Source organism: Sus scrofa, chromosome 9 (assembly GCF_054392235.1).
Source record: "Sus scrofa isolate SSC_HxYL_T2T_F1_AM1 chromosome 9, Sscrofa_HxYL_maternal_Yorkshire_Landrace_v2.0, whole genome shotgun sequence".
In the NCBI taxonomy this organism is placed as follows: domain Eukaryota; kingdom Metazoa; phylum Chordata; class Mammalia; order Artiodactyla; family Suidae; genus Sus; species Sus scrofa.
This window is the reverse complement of record NC_139391.1, coordinates 95,339,431-95,358,969: the sequence shown is the minus strand read 5'-3', so window position 1 is coordinate 95,358,969 and position 19,539 is coordinate 95,339,431. Positions and strand designations below refer to the sequence as shown.

The 19,539-nt window shown below is 41.4% G+C and overlaps 1 protein-coding gene across 1 annotated transcript in view; it reads right to left on the bottom strand.

The window, feature by feature from the left end:
* The window catches only part of DNAH11 (dynein axonemal heavy chain 11), a 340,086-nt gene that overhangs the window by 86,763 nt on the left and 233,784 nt on the right, over positions 1–19,539 (bottom strand). Inside the window, exons 58-63 of the mRNA XM_021063429.2 lie at positions 19,154–19,267; positions 16,714–16,857; positions 15,906–16,088; positions 14,274–14,375; positions 8,167–8,301; positions 1,535–1,705 (exon numbers count right to left, since the gene is read on the bottom strand). Coding sequence (XP_020919088.2) covers positions 1,535–1,705; positions 8,167–8,301; positions 14,274–14,375; positions 15,906–16,088; positions 16,714–16,857; positions 19,154–19,267 — 849 coding nt within the window. The remainder of the gene's footprint in view (positions 1–1,534; positions 1,706–8,166; positions 8,302–14,273; positions 14,376–15,905; positions 16,089–16,713; positions 16,858–19,153; positions 19,268–19,539) is intronic.

Here is a 19,539-nt window from a genome sequence, read left to right as displayed (position 1 = left end):
AGAATCTGCTTTAATCAAATAAGACAAAACAGTGCTGCACAGAAAACAGTGGCCTGGAAATCAGTGGTTTGGCTTCTTACCCTTTACAACCTTATCAAGCTATTTTAAACTTCCATGTGTAAGTATTCTTCTTTGTATAAGGATCATCTTAAACTAGATGATTTTAAATCTCCCCAATTTATGAGTTCATTTTGCTTGAATTTTCAAATTTAGAAGGAGCTATTTTTTTTATTAAAGAATAGTTGATTTACAATGTTGATGCCAATTTCTGCTGTACAGGATAGTGACCCAGTCACACACATATATACATTCTTGTTCATACTATCTTCCATCATGTTCTATCCCAAGAGATTGGATATAGTTCCCTGTGCTATACAGCAGGACCTCACTGCTTATCCATTCTAAAAGTAATCTGCCACGCCCAAACTCCCAGTCCATACCACTTCCTCCCCACTCCCCCTTGGCAACCACGTCTATTCTCCACTTTCGTCTGTTTCTGTTTTGTAGATAGGTTCATTTGTGCCATATTTTAGATTTCACATATAAGTGATATCATATGGTATTTGTCTTTCTTTCTGACTTACTTCACTTAGTATGAGAATCTCTAGTTGCATCCATGTTGCTGAAAATGCCATTATTTCATTCTTAACCCAATCCAAAAATTGGCAGAAGACCTAAATAGACACTTCTCTAAACAAGACATATGGATAGCCAACAGGTACATGAGAAGATGCTCAACATCACCAATAATGAGAGAAATAAAAATTAAAACTACAATGAGGTACCTCCTCATATTGGTCAGAAAGGTCATCGTTAACATGATAGGGAGGGTGTGGAGAAAAGGGAACCCTCCTTCACTTTTGGTGGGCATGTAAATTGGTCCAACCATGGTGGTAAACAGTATGGAGTTTCTCAGAAAACTAAATATAGAACTACCCTATGATCCAGCAATCCCACTCCTGGGGATATATCCAGACAAAACTATAATTCAAAAAGATACATGCATCTTTATGCTCACTGTGGCACTGTTCACAACAGCCAAGACAACCTAAACGTCCAATGACAGATAAATGCATTAAGAGATGTGGTACATACATACAATGGAATACTACTCAACCATAAAAAAGAATGAAATAGGAGGAGCTATTTTTATACTTATACCCAAAATGCTTTTCATCTGAAAGTAGTCATGAAAAAATTCAACAAATCACTCATAATATTAGTAACGAAACAAAGTTTCACGCTACATGCTAATGTAATCCAAATTTAATTTCGGCTGTCAGTTTTGTGAAAAGCAGTTTTCCAACCACATCTCTACAGTTGTATGATTTTCCTATTTTCCATCTCTCATTTGAAACCATCATTAAAATAAGAAAAACTACAACACACAAGAAGCAAATCCCTCAATATTAGAATTTCAAATCAGTAGAGACTGCAGAGATATAAAAAAAAAGCCTGGTGTATATGCTGTTTCTACTACTGAAGTTTTAAGTATGATACTTCCAAATGCAGCCAAGGTTAGAAATGAGCTTACCTTCCAGTGAAGAAAGGGAACCCACATGCAGTCCACCAGTTCCTGACGATACTGCTGGGTAAAGGGGCCAACGTAAGACACATATGCAGCCGTAAGGAGGATATCTCCACAGAGCGTCTTCTCTTGAGCTTCAAAGGATTTAATAGACTGACCCCAGCGAATCTTCTCTGACTGAAAGATAAGATTACTCTGATGTACCTGCAGGGTAAGCATCAACTCTACAAATGGTTAATGTAATTACCTAGTACTTCAGTTTAAGTCTACATTGCTCAGCACAGCCTCTAGATGGAAGAGAACACAACTGGATGGCATGACTGACCATCGTTCACATCCGTGAACCCATCATTGTGAAGGCGCTCCCAGACTGTCTTCAGTGGGGTTTAGAACAATATGACATTAGACCTTTATTAGCTCCTTCTTGTTGCATGTCCTAACTCTAATTATCATTGAGATCCTTCTTAAAAAGCTGACAGTCACTCTGCTATCCCTCAAGGAAGAGAGGATCAAGACCTGTGACCAAGACTGAGGGATGTCAGGATTTTTAATGGCAGCTTGGCTGCTCTCCACTGCTGTTGCTTTTCAGAAATGGTACTACGCCACCCCAGACAAACATTATCTTAAACATACTGGCCATGGGCTGATTACAAAAAGGGAAATGACAAACACCAGTTATGTTATTTAGTTCTAACATAAAGCTTAAAGCCTAATGAGGATTCTATTAACTCAAATATAGTGCTGATCGGTACTAAACTCAAGTTATTTTTCTAATGTAACCACTTAATCAGTTGAAGAACTTACATCCTATGTATAAACAAATGGAAACCAGGAGCACTTCACCAGCTTTGAAGACAGTATGCTCAGAGAAAGCCATTCAAGTCCTTATATCTAGTTGGAGAGCCATTTAAAATCTGATTTCCAGGTTAAGTATGTGAAGCCCTTAATATTGGATTTGAATAAAATTGCAATAAATATCTATGGATTGATTGAACTGTAGGACAGTTCACTAATTCCCTTTGTTTCAATGCATGCTAAAATTTAATAGCACATTCTAAGAACATGCAAAGTAATAGGAACTGGAAAAAAACCCAGCAAATTGATAGTACAAGAAAAGAAGAACCCTTTGGAATTTAGCTTTTCTCAGGAAAGAAGAGAGCCCACAGGAAACAAAATTAGTATTATGTCAGAACAGACTGCAGTGCCAGTTCCCAAAGCCATTACAATACCCACAACACTGAGGTAATGAAACTAGCAGGTGACAACGGCTATGAAAGGTATTTTAATATAGACTCCTTGCTTTGCTCAATAAAGATCACCTCAAGTTAGCTCTATAATTAAACACTAGGGAACTTCAACTCCCTTGCTCTCTTTATAGAATTCATTACTTTCCTTCCTCAGCTATAGATAATCTGTCCATTAATTTTGAAGAAGAATCTCTCATTTGCCTTCCCTCCAACTTTGTTGTCTTTGGTTAGTAAATGATAAACAATAAAGGGCACCCACCTCATTCTCCAAAACAGCTTTGAAGTTTGAAGATTTACTAAACATAGACTTATCGGCTATGGAAATGGTCAATAATTTCACTATACCACCCACACAACATCAATCATTACCGACATGGGCTAACAAGGGTTTAAGAGTTGGAACATGTCCTGTAATAAATTTCTAGACAGTTAAAAATCACTATAATTTTATTCTAATGCATTATAGATTGCCTCTAATGTCATTCTGGCTGGGGTGACCCATTTCTAATTTTGAACAGCTGTTCAGCTCTGGAGTTAGTTAATGATTAAATATAAATTGCCTGATTTATTAGTCTGAATGGTGAGACTATAGCTTCCAGGTCAATGCTATATAGACAAAATCATCAGTCTTGGGGCTTTTCAGAAGTTAACTGTCTCCTGTTCTAGTCAGAAGGAATGTATCTTCAAAGGAAAAGGTCTGACATCTTCAATTAATCCTTTAAAAAAATACATACACACACATATATATCGCAATATATATGCATATATATTGCTAAACATTATTCAACCATTTTCCCCTCTCTTTCCTAAATCATGAGTAAATAAAGCCTTTGGAAGACATTGTTATATGTTAGAGATACACGGTAGAGACCACTTTTCCCTTGATAAAACTTCCAGACATCCCATAACTATTTCAAATAAGTCTAATTAAATGGCACTTTTTCTTCTCCTGGAGTACCGCATGAATGGTAAACACATCAAACTGCCTAAATCTTATCACTTTAAATGGAAACAGGTATAAATTCCACTAGGAGCTGTGGCATTTCTCAACTGACCTAAGAAGGCTCCAGCATTTTTTTTTTTTAAAACACAGGAGGCTCCCAAAATTCACTCATTCATCATTCAACAAATATCTATTAGTGCCTATGACATCCCAGGTACTATTCTTAGGCTTGGGATCAAGTAGTACAGAAAACAAATGAAGTACCTGTTCTTGAGAGCTTATTAGATTCTACTTAGGAAAACAGGACCACAAAAAGTGTATGCACTCCTCTATGTACATATACAAGTGTGTGTGTCATGTGATGATAAATACTATGAAAAATAACAAAGCAGATTGAGTAGAAAGAGATAATGAGTGGTGGTGGTGGTGTGTGTATGTGTATGTGTGTGCTGGGGGGAGGCGCGTGCTCTTTAACACAGGGAGGTCAGAGAAAACCATGTGATGAGGAGAATGTTTAGCAGACACCTGAAGGAAGTGCGGGAACCAGTGATGTCATTACTTCGGAAAGTGTGAGCCAGGTGGCGGGGAAAGGCAAAGGCCATGAGGCAGGAAAGTGACTGGCAGTGTGAGGAAGCACAAGGCAGCCAGGGAAGAAGCAGCAGGAAGGAAGGAGGCAGAAGAGAGGGCAGAGGCATCAGAAGCCAGATCAAGGAGGGCTCTGTAGCCAGCTAAAACCTTCGGGCAGTACTGTGAACTAGAAAATTAGTTACTAGGGAATTCTGAGAGTGTGGTAACATGAATGACCTTAATTTAAAACAAAACAAAACAAAACAAAACAACGCCACTCAGCTGCACCAAGAGGAGTGGGCCTTGGGGGGTAGTGGTGGAGGCTAGGGCAGTACTCCAGGGGAGAGATGCTGGTGGCTTCTCTGTGTGGAGAAGTGATGGTGATGAAGATGCTGGACTCAATGGACTTTGGAGGTAGAGCCAGTACAATATACAGATGGATTGGATAGGGGTGTGAGAGAGCAAAAATCCAAGGTGATTCCAAAGCTTTTGGCCAAATCAACTAGGAGAGATTTGCAATTACTGAGACAGAATAGAGAAAGTGGATTTTTCAGGGTGCACTATGAGTTTGTGTATAAGTTTCAGGGGGGTGATGGGTTTAAATATGCAGTAAATTCCTTTTTTTTTTCACTTTTTTTTAAAAAAAAGAATTAAAGGGTAGTTGATTTACAATGTTGTGTCAATTTCTGCTATACAACAAAGTGACCCAGCATATTCTTCTTCTCATACTATCTTCCATGATGTTCTATCCCAACAGACTGGATATAGTTCCCTGTGTTGTACAGTAGGACCTCATTGCTTATCCATTCTAAATCTAAGAGTTTGCATCTACTAACCCCAAACTCTCAGTCCATCCCACTCCCTTCCCCAGCCCCCTTGGCAGTAGTAAATTTAGAGTTTTAAAAGTCTACTTTATTGATAAGAAATTAGGCTGATACCCAGTTCGTCCCATCCTAACACATGTTTCTCCCTCCTTTCTTGGAACAAGAACACTGATTTTGAAAAGACTGGTGGGTCCAGTTCCCTGGGATGAATTGTGATTGGTACCGCCCTGTCTCCCCCTTGCCCCGACTTCGTTGCAGCTTAGATGTGGTCACTCTAGTTCTCCCTAAAGAAACTTAAGTGGAAGTCTGAAGGTTTCCAGGAAAACTTCAGTTTTTCTTAGAAAAGGAGGAAAATCCAGATGCTACAGATTATTCTTTCTTGTCTTAATCTGAAGATGTGGTGCCTTCTGTGACCAGGCTGCAAAATGTATGAGGGTGAATCCACACACGCCAAGTACAGAGCAGCAGAAGGCTGCACAGATCACTAATCCTATCACTATGTACCTGAACCAACAATGATAATGGTCTACCTCTGGGATTTTTTTTTTTTTTTTTTTTTTTGCCTTTTTAGGGCCACACTCTCGGCATATGGCGGTTCCCCGGCTAGGGGTCCAGTTAGAGCTGTAGCCGCCAGCTTATACCACAGCCACAGCCACGTGCGATCCGAGCTGTGTCTGCAACCTACACCACAGCTCATGGCAATGCCAGATCCTTAACCCACTGAGCAAGGCGAGGGATGGAATCTGCGTCCTTAAGGAAGCTAATTGGGTTTGTTAATGGCTGAGCCATGATGAGAACTTCTATCTCTGACATTTTTTTTTTTTTTTTTGGTCTTTTGTCTTTTTGCCTTTTCTAGGGCCGCTTTTGCGGCATATGGAGGTTCCCAGGCTAGGGGTCGAATTGGAGTCATAGCCTCTGGCCTAGCCAGAGCCACGTCTGTAACTTACTCCACAGCTCACGGCAACGCCAGATCCTTAACCCACTGAGGAAGGCCAGGGATCAAACCTGCAACCTCATGGTTCCTAGTCAGGTTCGTTAACCACTGCGCCATGATGGGAACTCCTATCTCTCAAATTTTTAAAAAAAATAAATTTCATTGGAGTATAGTTGACTTGGAAAGCTGTATTAGTTTCAGGGGTACAGCAAAGTATATCAGTTTTATGTGTTATATATATACACACACATACATATATGTATATATACACACACATACATATATACACACATCTGTTTCTTTTCAGATTCTTTTCACATATAGGTCATTACACATTATTGAATAGATTACCCAGAGCTAATACAGTAGGTCCTTATTGCTTATCTATTTTATATATAGTAGTGTGTATATGTCAATCCCAACCTCTTGGTTTACTCCTTCTGCCCCACATTTCCCCTTGGGTAACCATAAATTCGGTTTCAAATTGGGTCTGTATCATTTTTTCTTAGATTCCACGTATTAGTGATCTCCTATGATATTTGCCTTTTTCTGACTTAGTTTATTAGCATGATAATTTCTGGGTCCATCCATGTTGCTGAAAGTGGCATTATAGAAATTTTTAATATGTGAAAAAAAAAAAACCTCCCATTTGTTGAAGCTACCAGAAATCTATCACCTTCAGCCAAATGCATTTCTAATAGTGCAGTTCTATACTTTGAGGTACCACTTAAATAAGAAATAACATTTTTATTTTATTTTTTCATGGCTGCATCCACGGCATATGGAAGTTCCCAGGCTAGGGGTCTAATTGGAGCTACAGCTTCTGGCCTACACCACAGCCACAGCAACGCTGAGTCCGAGCTGTGTCTTTAACCTACACCACAGTTCACGGCAATGCCAGATCCTTAACCCACTGAGAGAAGCCAGGGATTGAACCTGCATCCTCATGGATCCTAGTCAGTTTGTTAACCTTTGAGCCACAAAAGGAACTCCAAAAAATAACATTTCTATTGAGATGGAATTCATTTATCATGAAATTCACCCTTAAAAGTACACAAGTGGGTGGTTTTTAATATATTCACAGATCTGTGCCATCATTCCCTCTATTTTTAGCATGTTTTCCTCACACGGTAGAGAAACTCTATAGCCATTAGCAGTCATGTCCAAACTCCCACGCCGCCTGCCCAGCCCCTGGCAACCACTCATCTAACATTCTGTCTTTTCAGATGTACCAATTCTGGGAATTTCATACATGGGATCATGTACTCTGTGGCCATTTGTGTTTGCGTTCTTTCACCTGGCACATTCCGAGGTTCACCCATGTTGCAGCATGTATCAGCATTCCAGTCCTTCTTGTGGCCAAATACAATTCCATTCTACGACTATATTACACATGCGAGAGCAAGTAAGATCTGTGACTTACTGATGTCGAGGGCTACAGGTTCTTCTCTACTCATGTTCCAACAGAAAGTCAATAAGAATTATTTCAAACATCTTTATTTAATGGAGTAAAAATTAACATGATTATGTTAGTCACCTATAAAAAGGTGTCCAAGAAAACTAATAACCCAAGCAGGCTTAGCTTGAGGGAATATTCTGTTGGTAGAACGCAACTGCAAATGTGTACTAAAAAATTCAGACACTAGTTCAATACCACTGTTATCTAACAGCTGCCCCGAGTTTATACCAGATCTTAGGAAAACCACTGAGTCCATGGCTCTATACTAAAAAACACACAGAATCCATCGCTTCTTCCTTTTGTGGAGTTAGAACAACAGTATGAAAGAAGGTTATTCCCCTTTCTTGTTGATTCCATGCTTAGTCATTACTAACAACCAATAAAGATAAAATCCCCCACAACTGAAATTCCTGTTGTTGCTCAGTGGAAATGAACCTGACTAGCAATCACAAGGATGCTGGTTCGATCCCTGGACTCACTGAATGGGTTGGGGATCGCTGCTGCTGTGAGCTGTGGCGTAGTCTGGCAGCTGTAGCTTCAATTTGACTCCTAGCCTGGGCGCTTCCACATGCCACATGTGTGGCCCTAAAAAGACACACACACACAAAGTCCCACAGAGCTGGCTCTATTTCAGTTAGAATTTTGGAAGAAAAGGTTAACTCACCTCAAGTTCCTTGACAAGCCTGTTAGCTAGTTTGATAGTTTTGTTGGTTTGGTTCACCTCTTCTTGACACCGAACTTTCTCGGCTATTGCTTTTTCAAAGGAAGCTGTGAGTCTGCTCAGGTTTCGATCCAAGTCCTAAGTAAGAGTCAAAATGAATTTCTGAGCCATTTTTTTAGATAAAATGAAACCATTACAACCATCTTAAAACACCTATTACCCTAAGGTAAATGAAACAAACCTCTGTCCCTCCTCTGCCTTTGACCTTTAGCTCACATGCATTAGGGTTTTTTGTTTTTGTTTTTGTTTTTTTGTCTTTTTGTCTTTTCTAGGGCCGCTCCTGTGGCATATGGAGGTTCCCAGGCTAGGGGTTTAATCGGAGCTGTAGCCACTGGCCACAGCCACAGCCACAGCCACACAGGATCTGAGCTGAATCTGCAACATATGCCACAGCTACACCACAGCTCATGGCAATGCCAGATCCTTAACCCACTGAACGAGGCCAGGGATGGAACCTGAAACCTCATGGTTCCTAGTCAGGTTCGTTAACCACTGTGCCATGAGGGGAACTCCCTCACAGGCATTAAGGAAGGAGGAGAAGGGGTGGTGATGACAATAAACCCATCGGGGTCACCACAGGGGTCCAGTTCACCTTGCGGTCTTCTCGTCTTCCTCCTGCACCAGGCGGAGGGCAGGCAGAGACCGGGGTGAGTGATGTGCCCTGCAGACTCAGACACATCCTGGGGGCACCGTCCCGTCTCTGGTCCTAAGCCTCATCCTCCAGGACAGCCTTTATTAATGACGAGGGACATCTTTTTGGTTCTCCACCTACTGATTCTCTTTCCATTTCTCATTGGTCCATAACTTGGTCAATGAGGAGGGGTGATAATGATCAATCCCCTTTAAACCTCAGCAACCTGACCCGGCTTGGCCAACCAGATTTTCTTCTTTGGAAAGCTGGGACCGAAACTCAGAGATATGTCATTGTTTCCATCATCACAAGACTTGGAAACGTGTACATTTTGAAGATCTTCATGTAGAAAGGGGCCATCTTCCTCCAAGGGCACAGAAAAGCAGCAGAAACCATCCCAGAGAAAGAAAGGATGAAACGGAAGTGAGGGGAGGAGTCACAAAGCCCTGAACACATTCAAGGCAGCTTCCCACTTCCTGGATCTCTTTCCTCCTGAGACCTAGTCACCTACGTTTTTTTCCCCTCAAGTTCCATGAGTCATTCTTCCTTTTTGGCTAAAGGTTTTCTAAATGGGCTTCTATTACTTACAGCCCCAAAGCCTGACTAAGATATCAAATGCTTGGGAGACTCCTTATTGTAGCATCTGGCTAGCTAAAAGTTTTAATGACCATATAACATTGCTTTTGTAAATACATGCAAAATTTCAAGAAACTTTAATAAGCAAACTAGTAGGACATACCCTATTTACAATTTAGAGACTGCCAATATTTGTCATTGACCCAGTTATTAACATTATTTAGTTTATAATGGTGAAATAGTACCTATTTATTTATTTATTTATTTATTTATTGTAAGGCCACTCTTGTAGCATATGGAAGTTCCCAGGCTAGGGGTCCAATCAGAGCTACAGCTGCCGGCCTACAACACAGCCACATTGTGGGATCCAAGTGTGTCTGTGACCTACGTCACAACTCATGGCAACACCAGATCCCGGACCCACTGAGCGAGGCCAGGGATGGAACCCGCGTCCTTACGGATACTAGTCAGAGTCGTTTCCTCTGTACCTCAATGGGAACTCCCAAGTAATACCTCTTAAAAAAAGAAAAAACATGTGGGTCGTATTTAAGACTAACATGAGAAAAATGGTCAAATTTATGAGAAATGGAGATATTACACACCATCGGTTAGAAATCAAATTAAAATAATATCTAGGTCTATTTTATAAGGTTATTAAAAATACTTGTGGGAGTTCCTGCTGTGGTACAGTGGGTTAAGAAACTGACTGCATCAGTTTGAGTCATTGTGGAGGTGCAGGTTTGATCCCTGGCCTGTTCTGTGGGTTACAGGATCCTGTACTGCTGCAGCTGTGCCATAGGTCGCAACTGTGGCTCATTTTCAATCCTTAGCCCGGGAATTTCCACATGCCATGGGTGTGGCCATTAAAAAATTTAAAAAAAATGTGCTTGTAGATTTCTAAAACACACAAGAGCATGTAAACTGTGGTTTCAGACACCAAAGATCATATTTGGACGGTGCTATCAGCTAAGCAACCTCAAGGTGTGCTGTTTTACTTAAGCTCTCTATGCCTCAATTTCAGCATCTAAAAATATGGAAACAATGTTACTCAATTCATGGGGTTGATCTCAAAATACACAGAACTAATGTATCAACTGATATAACAGTTCCTTCTATAAAGTTGGGAAGGTGAGCTGGACGGCGGGAGACCTGTGTCTCTTAGGCTTATTTCTTGGCATCTTGTGAAGAGGCACTGACAGGTCTGTTCTAGGCTATTCCATAAGTTATTTGCATAGCAAATAGGCTTGGGAAATAGAGACAGTGTTGTCCTCTGGGCAGAGGACAGAGTTATTTCCTGACCAGAATACTAAAGATATGTTTCCCTCAGGGGCAAAGGTTGGGCAGGTTTCCTACAGCCCTCCTTATATGGGGTGTTTGTGAAGCTTGGGATTCCTCAGTTGTGGCAGAAATCCACTGTGTTAAACCTCGGTTAGTCCACTGTGTGTCACTTCCACGGGAACTGGGAGACTGGGACCTGAGGTGCGTGAAGCTCCTGCTGCTTGCTGGGATATGGGTAATAAACTCCTTTGGTCTCTGACCCCCATGTCCCATGGCTCATGTCTTCTGCCAGCATCTATGAATCTGTGGCAGGTAACCTGTCAGCCTGCAAGGAGGGTAAGATGTTGGCTCCTTCACAGTTTCTGACAGGCCCTGGCCACTCAGGTTCTAGAAGTAAATGGGGTGAGGGAGGAGGAACTTAGCCTGAAGACCCCAGCCCATCAGACACTCTAAACCTTGAGTGTGTACTAGAACCACCTGGAAGGTTTGATCAGACCCAGATTCCTGTGCTCCCTGCTAGAGTTTCTCACTCAGAGGGTCTAAGGTGGGTCTTAAGGTCTATGTTTCTAAGAAGTTCTCAGGGGACACCTTTGCTTCTGGTGGTCAAGAGAACCTGCCTTGAGAACCACTTGCCTAAAAAGGACCAAATTTGGATTTTTTACAGCCATCCTCAGGCCCTGTATGTTTGACAGACAAGATGGCTTTTTTCTGCTCCCACTCAGCAGTTTGGTTTTTTTTTTCCACTCAACCTTCAATATGTGGCCCTCTGAAACTAGAGATGAAGACTTGAAAGCAAAAATACACAGAAGTTAATCCTGGCTAATGAATGAATTTCCATCGTTTCTTCGAACTCCCATCGGACAATCTCTCTACACATATGGTTTTCACACCAGCGGTTCCCAAATCTACATTCCTGAGCCAGGCTTCTCTTTCAAACTCTAGTTCTGACCCCTGAATGCCTACACATGGGTTTTCTACACAAGGAGCATGGGAATGAATGTTTATAAAGCTTCAACTGTTTACAGAACTCTGAAGAGCATCTCAATACACCGGAATGTATAGGTGGGAAGCAACAGAAACCATCTCCAGCTAACTTAAGTAGAAAGAAATTTCCTAAAAATGGGGGAGCTCTTCCAAGGGAATGGTAACAGAGAACCAATGTAGGTGCCAGGAGCCCCAGAGAGTCTTGGGAGCGGGAGTCACTTTAAAGTTTCATCCAGACACTCTCCATAATGCATGAACTCTCTTTTCAATCTTTTTATTCTTTGGCTAATGATTCAAATTCTGGAGATGTGGGAATCAAACTGGCAAAGCTTGGGTCATATATCCAGTCTTCTGCTAGGGCAGGAGAAGGCACCCCTGGTAAAAGTCCTGTATAGTGTATCCAATGAGGAAAGATAATTCCCCCAAAATAAATCTGGCTTTTATCCAAATAAGATAGACTGGATGCTGGGTAGCCAGAAGTCACAAGGGCCCACCTTGAGAGTTAGCTGTTTTTATCACTATGTTATGGTTAAGAAATAAGCTCTGAGGGTTTCCCTAAGTTGCCAGTATTATACAGCCTTATCGCCCTGATTGCATTATTCCATGCCACCTTGTCAGGCACCTCAGCTTATCAGCTCTCTGTTGCATGCCTTCCCCTGAATCCATCCCATCAGCAGCCTTGAATCCAGCTCAGCTTCTCCACCATGGCTACTCCTGCCTTTGCCGAGGTCATAACAGGACCCCCAGAAATCCTTCTCACTTGTCTTTCTGCATCTAGACACCCTTTCTCTGGCTTCCATTCGGTTGCTAAAAAGTATGTTCCGTCATGTCATGAACCTATTAAAATCTTTCAAAGGCCCAATCCCCAGAGGTCAGATACAACTGAAATTCTGTATCATGAAAAGCAGAGAAGGCTTCTGCCCACCTTTTGCAAATTCATCTTTCACCACTTCCTGCTATGCCTAACCTTCCCCTGCTATTCTAGTTATCCCAAGGCTCTGGCCTACCCAAGACTCCCTATTTTCTTTATTCGTTACCAGGAATATCTTTTTTTTTTTTTTCTCCTGTTTTACTGCTGCTCCTGTAGCATATGGAAGTTCCCAGGCTAGTGGCTGAATCAGAGCTACAGCTGTCAGCCTATGCCACAGCAACCCCGGATCCAAGCTGCATCTATGACCAAGACTGAAGCTTGTGGCAATGCGGGATCCTGAACCCCCTGATCCAGGCCAGGGACTGAACCCACACCCTTACAGAGACAACGCTGGGGCCTTAACCCACTGAGCCACAATCGGAACTCCAGGAATACCTCTCTTGACCTAGTTACCCTGGTGACTCCCAAGTAATTTTCAAAGCTCATGACAGGTATACCTTCATCACGAAACTTTCTCTAATTTCTCCCAGCTCTTTTGTAGTGTTCCTATTGCATTCTAGATATAGTCATATATATGCTTCTGACACTAGTCTATAATCACTCGTTACGTATTTGTAGAAATACTAATGGTGATAATATTTGTAGTTAGCGTTTTCTAAGCACTTACTATATGCCAGGTACCATGCTAAATTCTTAATATGAATTACTGTTTTTTTTGTCTTTTTTTTTGTTGTTGTTGTTGTTGTTGCTATTTCTTGGGCCGCTCCTGCGGCATATGAAGGTTCCCAGGCTAGGGGTTGAATCAGAGCTGTAGCCACCGGCCTACGCCAGAGCCACAGCAACTCCGGATCCAAGCCGCGTCTGCAACCTACACCACAGCTCACGGCAACGCCGGATCGTTAACCCACTGAGCAAGGGCAGGGACTGAACCCACAACCTCATGGTTCCTAGTCGGATTCGTTAACCACTGCGCCATGACGGGAACTCCCTGAATTACTGTTTTTTTAACCATCACACTCCTACTTAAGAATTGGATGCTATTATTATACCTATTTCACAGATGGGAAAAAAGAAGCTCACAGAGAGGTTAACCAACTTGTGCAGGGCGAAAACAGTAAATACTAGAGCCCAGATATAAACCTAGGCACTCTGACCCCAGAATCCTTTTTTTTTTTTTTTTTTTTGTCTTTTTAAGGCTGCATCCATGGCATATGAAGTTTCCTAAGCTAGGGGTCCAATCAGAGCTGTAGCCACTGGCCTACACCACAGCCACTGCAATGCCAGATGCAAGCTGAATCTGCAAGCTATACCACAGCTCACGGCAATGCCAGATCCTTAACCCACTGAGCGAGGCCAGGGATCGAACCTGTGTCCTCATGAATGCTAGTCAGATTCGTTTCCACTGAGCCACGACAGGAACTCCTAGAATCCTTGCTTTTAATATCTGTGCACTACCTCCTCTACCATCAGACCATCACAATTTCTTAGGTGCCAAAACCACAAAAGTTCCCACTTTTCTAGCTTAGTATCTAGTATACAGCAGATAAGGAATATCCAGTGAAGAAGAATATAAACAAAGGCAATCATGAAAGGTCAAATTCCTTCCTGTTTGGTAGGGCTTAGATGCAGCCCTGTCTGAAGGTGGGAATCCTAAGAAGGCAAGGGATTCCCACCTCTGGGAACAACTTCTGTGTTGGAGGCTGCACTTACCGCCAGCTTTTTCCTGATTGCCTCTAGTTTTTCAGTAGCTGTGGCCAATTCCAAGTTTGCTTGGGCTAATGCATGGCGTTTGGGCTCCACATCACAGTAGACCTGAAAAGCCAGGTGGAGGTTCATCCACAGGTAATAAAGATGCAAAAAAGGACAAGAAATCATTACATGTGCTGGAAGCTTTACAATTAGAATCTCTAATTCACCTAGAAATTTGTTGTTTATTCTTTGCCTGTTGGCAGAACAAAAATCCACAGTCTTTCCATTTTCCTCGGCTTGTCTGTTATCTACTCATTTATTCTGGATATTAGAGCTAAAAGCACTTGCATAAAATGCTCTATAGGTCAAACACCATTAAGATACTCAAATTGGTTTTTCATAAAATTTGGAGGTGATCCTCATGTCCGCAGAGACTGCAGTGCACGGAAACTACAGCTAAAGGCGGCATCTAGCCTTCAAGGCAGAAAATCAGCATGGAAAAACTCTCTGAACCCAGAAGAGAACGTGGGAGATAGCCCCACATGATGTTAACCATACTTTCACTTTCTTTGCTAAGTTCCTGGCCACTTTAAGTGTTATCTGAACAGGTGGTTTGAGCATTTGAGCCGACCGATTATTCTCTTGTTAGGGAGAGAGAAAGGTAATTACATTTTATGTCCTATTTTATAGCAAAACGACAGATAACACAGCCGCAAGTCTGATCTGAGCTTGTCTTTTCACCTCTGGTGTGAGGCGAGCACCGCGGTCAGTTGTGTTACTACAAAGAGAGGCTGAACATCAGCTTCGATCTGTTTGCATTTTTGGTTGATCGGGGCCTCCACTGAAGAGAGGGACTGACAGAGTCCTGTTCCTGTGGGTCCCCAGTGCAAAGGACATCACCCAGTTTTATGAAAAAGCATTCTGGGAATGACACTGGCATTTTCCCAGCGATTCCATTTTTGACTATAACCCACAACATTCCAAGGCAGAAATGAGACACTTCTTCCCAGGGGAGGGCCATGCACTGCTTGCCTTTTACATCCAGTCCTCTGCAAAGTGCTTAGAATGTAATGACGGAGTATTTGATAAATAAATGACTAACTGCAATGATCACCTATCTCTGCACTGCCCCAAAGTAAAAACGTCATATTAGACCCTATCCAGTCAAAACCGCATTTGTCATTACAACACTCAAGCGCTCTCCCCACCCCCAAAGGTTATTTCCTCATCTCATTAAGTCTACCTGAGCTGAGGTAAATTTTTGCTTTGAGAGCAGGGATTGAGTTTAATTAAACATGAATTCAGACTTGCCGTTGTTTCCCGTCAACAAGTGAAATTAATCTTTTAATATAAATAAATATAATTAATCTACCCAACGTGTTTTTGTCGCATCAAATGAAATTAATTGCTGCTTTTTGATCTAAAATAGCTACTCACTCTACCCTAAAAAAAAAGCGATGGTTGGAAATATTTCAAACATCCTCCTGTGTAGAATTCTGTTTAATCTGACACTTTCATGGCTCATTTTTAGAACTTTATCTCATTCAGATAATTAAATATCAAATTACTGCACATATTTGGCTGGCCTAGAAATTAATATTTGTATGGTTCTTTCTGAACAACACCCGTAAACCATCTTATCATGACTGATACCTCATAGAACTTAATGATGTTGATGACCCAGGCGCAGAGACCGGCTGCGGCAAAAGATTTGGTCCGAATCAGGTTTGGATTGAACTCTGGGTCTTTCAAATACTGTTCATTCACCACTTTCAGACAGTTCTCTGGAATGTGCTCTTTGTCATAGTTAATTAACGCTTGCAAAAAATCATCCACCTATAAAGCAAAAAGACTTACTGCAATGAGCCATTTGAGCTGCAGAGAAAATTCCAAGATCAAAAGTTAAAATCAGCTTTTGGGACGTGCTTTACAAAGGCAAAATTGGCAAGCTGCATTTATCCCACTGTTTGACTTTTTCAGTCTTTATAGCATAAAGTTAGAATTAGCAATGGACACTTTTAAAATCTCTTCTATCCCAGGGTAAAATATTCAGGCCCTGCACAGGAGGCATTCATATTTTGAAGAAAAGAAAGGCAGAAAAGAAAAAGAAAAACACATACTCTAAAGCCGCTTTGCTTCACCTTCTTGTACATTAGTCACATTTTTTTTTTCCAGCAAAAGAAATCCATGTAATTTTCTTCCTCCTACACTTAACTGCTTTCATAATTTTGAAAATCATTAGCAACCTCCCAACTGCTGCTGGCGCTGGCTTAGGTGTGCTACAACTCCATGCTAATCTCTGGCATGGCCAACAAAAATTCTAAGTCTGGAGAACATACAGCAGATCACACCTAGCAAACATGGAGATGATTTCTTCTAATGTGAGCATCTTTTACTGTCAAGCATAGCCAGAGCACTCAGCACAGAAATCATTGGGATTTTCATCTTGCCAGGCTGATACCTTGCCCATGAAGACTTTAGCTGCTTTCCAACTCCGGTCTTTTGGCACTCGGCCCTGGGGAGCCAGAAGGACCATGACGGCCGCAGTAACATTGGTAACCGCATTTGGAGGGTTGGGAAACACTTTCAGCTCTGTGAGATTGACCTGGAGAAAAAGCACACACATACTCTCAAGACCAGAGCACGGCTGGAGAAAAGCTGATGGGTCATCAGGCTTGTCTTCAGTGGCTGGTTTTTCACTCCCGTTCCTTTGCCCACTGGTCTTCGTTTGGCAGTTTTTGCGGCCCATCCAGTGGGATCCCACAGTGGGTGCTTTGGTTCTTGTTGGGCACTTTTCTGCTATTTGGGAAATATCACTGCCCTTTCTGGCTTCCAAGTAGAATGATCTACCTGATCTACCAGTCCTGCCAAGCCTCACATGCTGAGTCTAGGGCATTCTACAAGCACGCAGGTTTTAAGGTTTTTAGAGGTTTACTCCACCCTGTGTAGTATACTTAACTTGCCTTCTAACCAGGCCTTTCCTGAAACATAATCCTTTAGTTCAGAATCTCTTAGTTTTGTTTTTTTGCTTTGCATGCACAAGAACATCTTCTATTATGCTCTAATGACTCTCAACTACTTAGATGCCCACATAGGCTGAAACTTCTTTCTACATTCTTCCTTAACCCACCCGCTACCAGGTCAGAATTTTGATGTTATTAATGGGATAAATTACAAGCATCAGGGTAAACACTCTGGAGCAAGAACTAGTACCTGTAAGAAGTATATGTAGGTTCACGTTACATTTTTAAAGAGTATTTCCTGAACTATATTATATAATATACCCTTGCTTGTGAAACTTCTTCAGACGTTGAACCTGATTTTGCCCCATCACCATAAACTATTTGAGAAATGACTGCAAAGAACAGCAAGGGTGTGAAAATAAGAACAAAAACTTTAAAATATGCTAATGCTAATTGAGAGCTGGGAAACCAAGATCTTTTCATCACTTATAAATATACTAAGCTTTATATTTAAGTGATATTAATTTATTATGACTAAATAAATAAAATATTCAGAGAAAAAGTTGCAAAGCAAAACACAAATAAGAAAATAAACATTCTAGTGCTCAGGAAGAGGAAATTACGAAATTCCATTACTCAGAGATAATCAGTTACTATTATCTTTTTTTTTTTCAGTTTTCTTCTATTCACAAGCATGTTCTTACCAAAAAAATTCATAATATATTTTATTTTATAATCAGCTCTATTCACTTAATATATCACCAACATTTTTTGATGTTGCTAGCTAGGATCCAACAATATCATTTTAATGGCAGCAGGCTAATGTGAATGCAGAATAATCAATCTTTCATCAATGATATAGTTATGTTCTTTTAAATTGTTCAGCTTCATGGTAACACTATATGAAACATCCATGAAGATAATAATTCTTTGCTTACAGTCAACATTATTTTCTTCAAAAGAATACTTAGAGAAACAATTGAGTATTTCTTTGAAGAGCAATGAAAGTCTGGAACCTTTACTCTTTGAAGATGAATTTATGGCCCTCAGGCCCAGGAATGCCCTAGGGATTCTCCCCAGGGCAGAACCCAAGAGCAAGACCAGCTGCAGGCTCTTAAAATAACATTGCCTGGAGTTCCCAGCATGGCTCAGTGGAAACAAGCCTGACTAGCACCCATGAGGATGCAAGTTCGATCCCTGGCCTCCCTCAGTGGGTTAAGGATCTGGCTTTGCTGTGAGCTGTGGTGTAGGTCAAAGACTCGGCTCAGATCTGGTATGGCTGTGGCTGTGGCTGTGGTATAGGCCAGCAGCTACAGCTCTGATTTAACTCCTAGCTTGGGATCTTCCATATGCTGTGTGGCCTGAAGAAAAAAATGCCCATAATTCCATTTCTCTTTACAATACCCTCTGACCATCACAGATCATTCTCCCTTATGGGAATCTGAATGCTCAGTGAGGTTTTGCTAATAACGTGGTGCTAGGAAAAAAAAGGTGTGGGTCAAATGTAGGTATCTTTGTTCCCAGCCTGTTGTTCTTCTCCTGAGGGTCTCTCATTGATACTACTTTCTTTATCAGAGGAAATAAAGAATCCCTCACGTGGTTCTTAAAGCAACACATAATGTGAACCACTGGATTTGGGCCAAATCCAATTGCTAACAGTTAAATTGCCTCTCATGAGAACATAAACTGCATGGTGGTGCAAGTATTCAAAGCAGACTCCTTCCTGGGGGAGGTAGGATGGACTCCTGGATGAGAAAAGAAGGTCAGCTATAAACATGACCTCACATGGTTGTTTCAACTTTAACATCTGATGGGACTTTCTCTCCTTTTTAAAAACTCTCTGGTTGGAAGGATTTTTTGCTCTCAGTGCAGTTATACCAATCTAACAACCTTCACAGATTATGGTGAGGAAACCACGAACCAAAGAGTCATCTTTACCCTGTTGAGTGTGTTGAGGGCAGCTGTTGCAGCCACCAGCGCAGGCTCAGCCTTCAATAGGTCGGCCTCACACTCCCTCTGTTTCTGGGACACTTCAGTCTGAATGGCTGTCACCTAAACAGAGAGGAAAAGCACACCCAAATGATCATCTCAGAGAGCTCTGTTGAAAAATGCTGGCTGACTCAGAGGCAATGTTCAATAATTCATCTACAGTGGGAACAGGTGAGGAATTTGTCGTGGAGACTAATTTCCCTTCAGGCACGGCATTTATACAAAGCTTTGCATATTCACAAAACACACAACACAAATTGCAACACAAATGGACTGAAATATCAAAATGGCCCAAGAAGGGCTCTGACTATTTAAATTAGAAGGTGCCATTAATA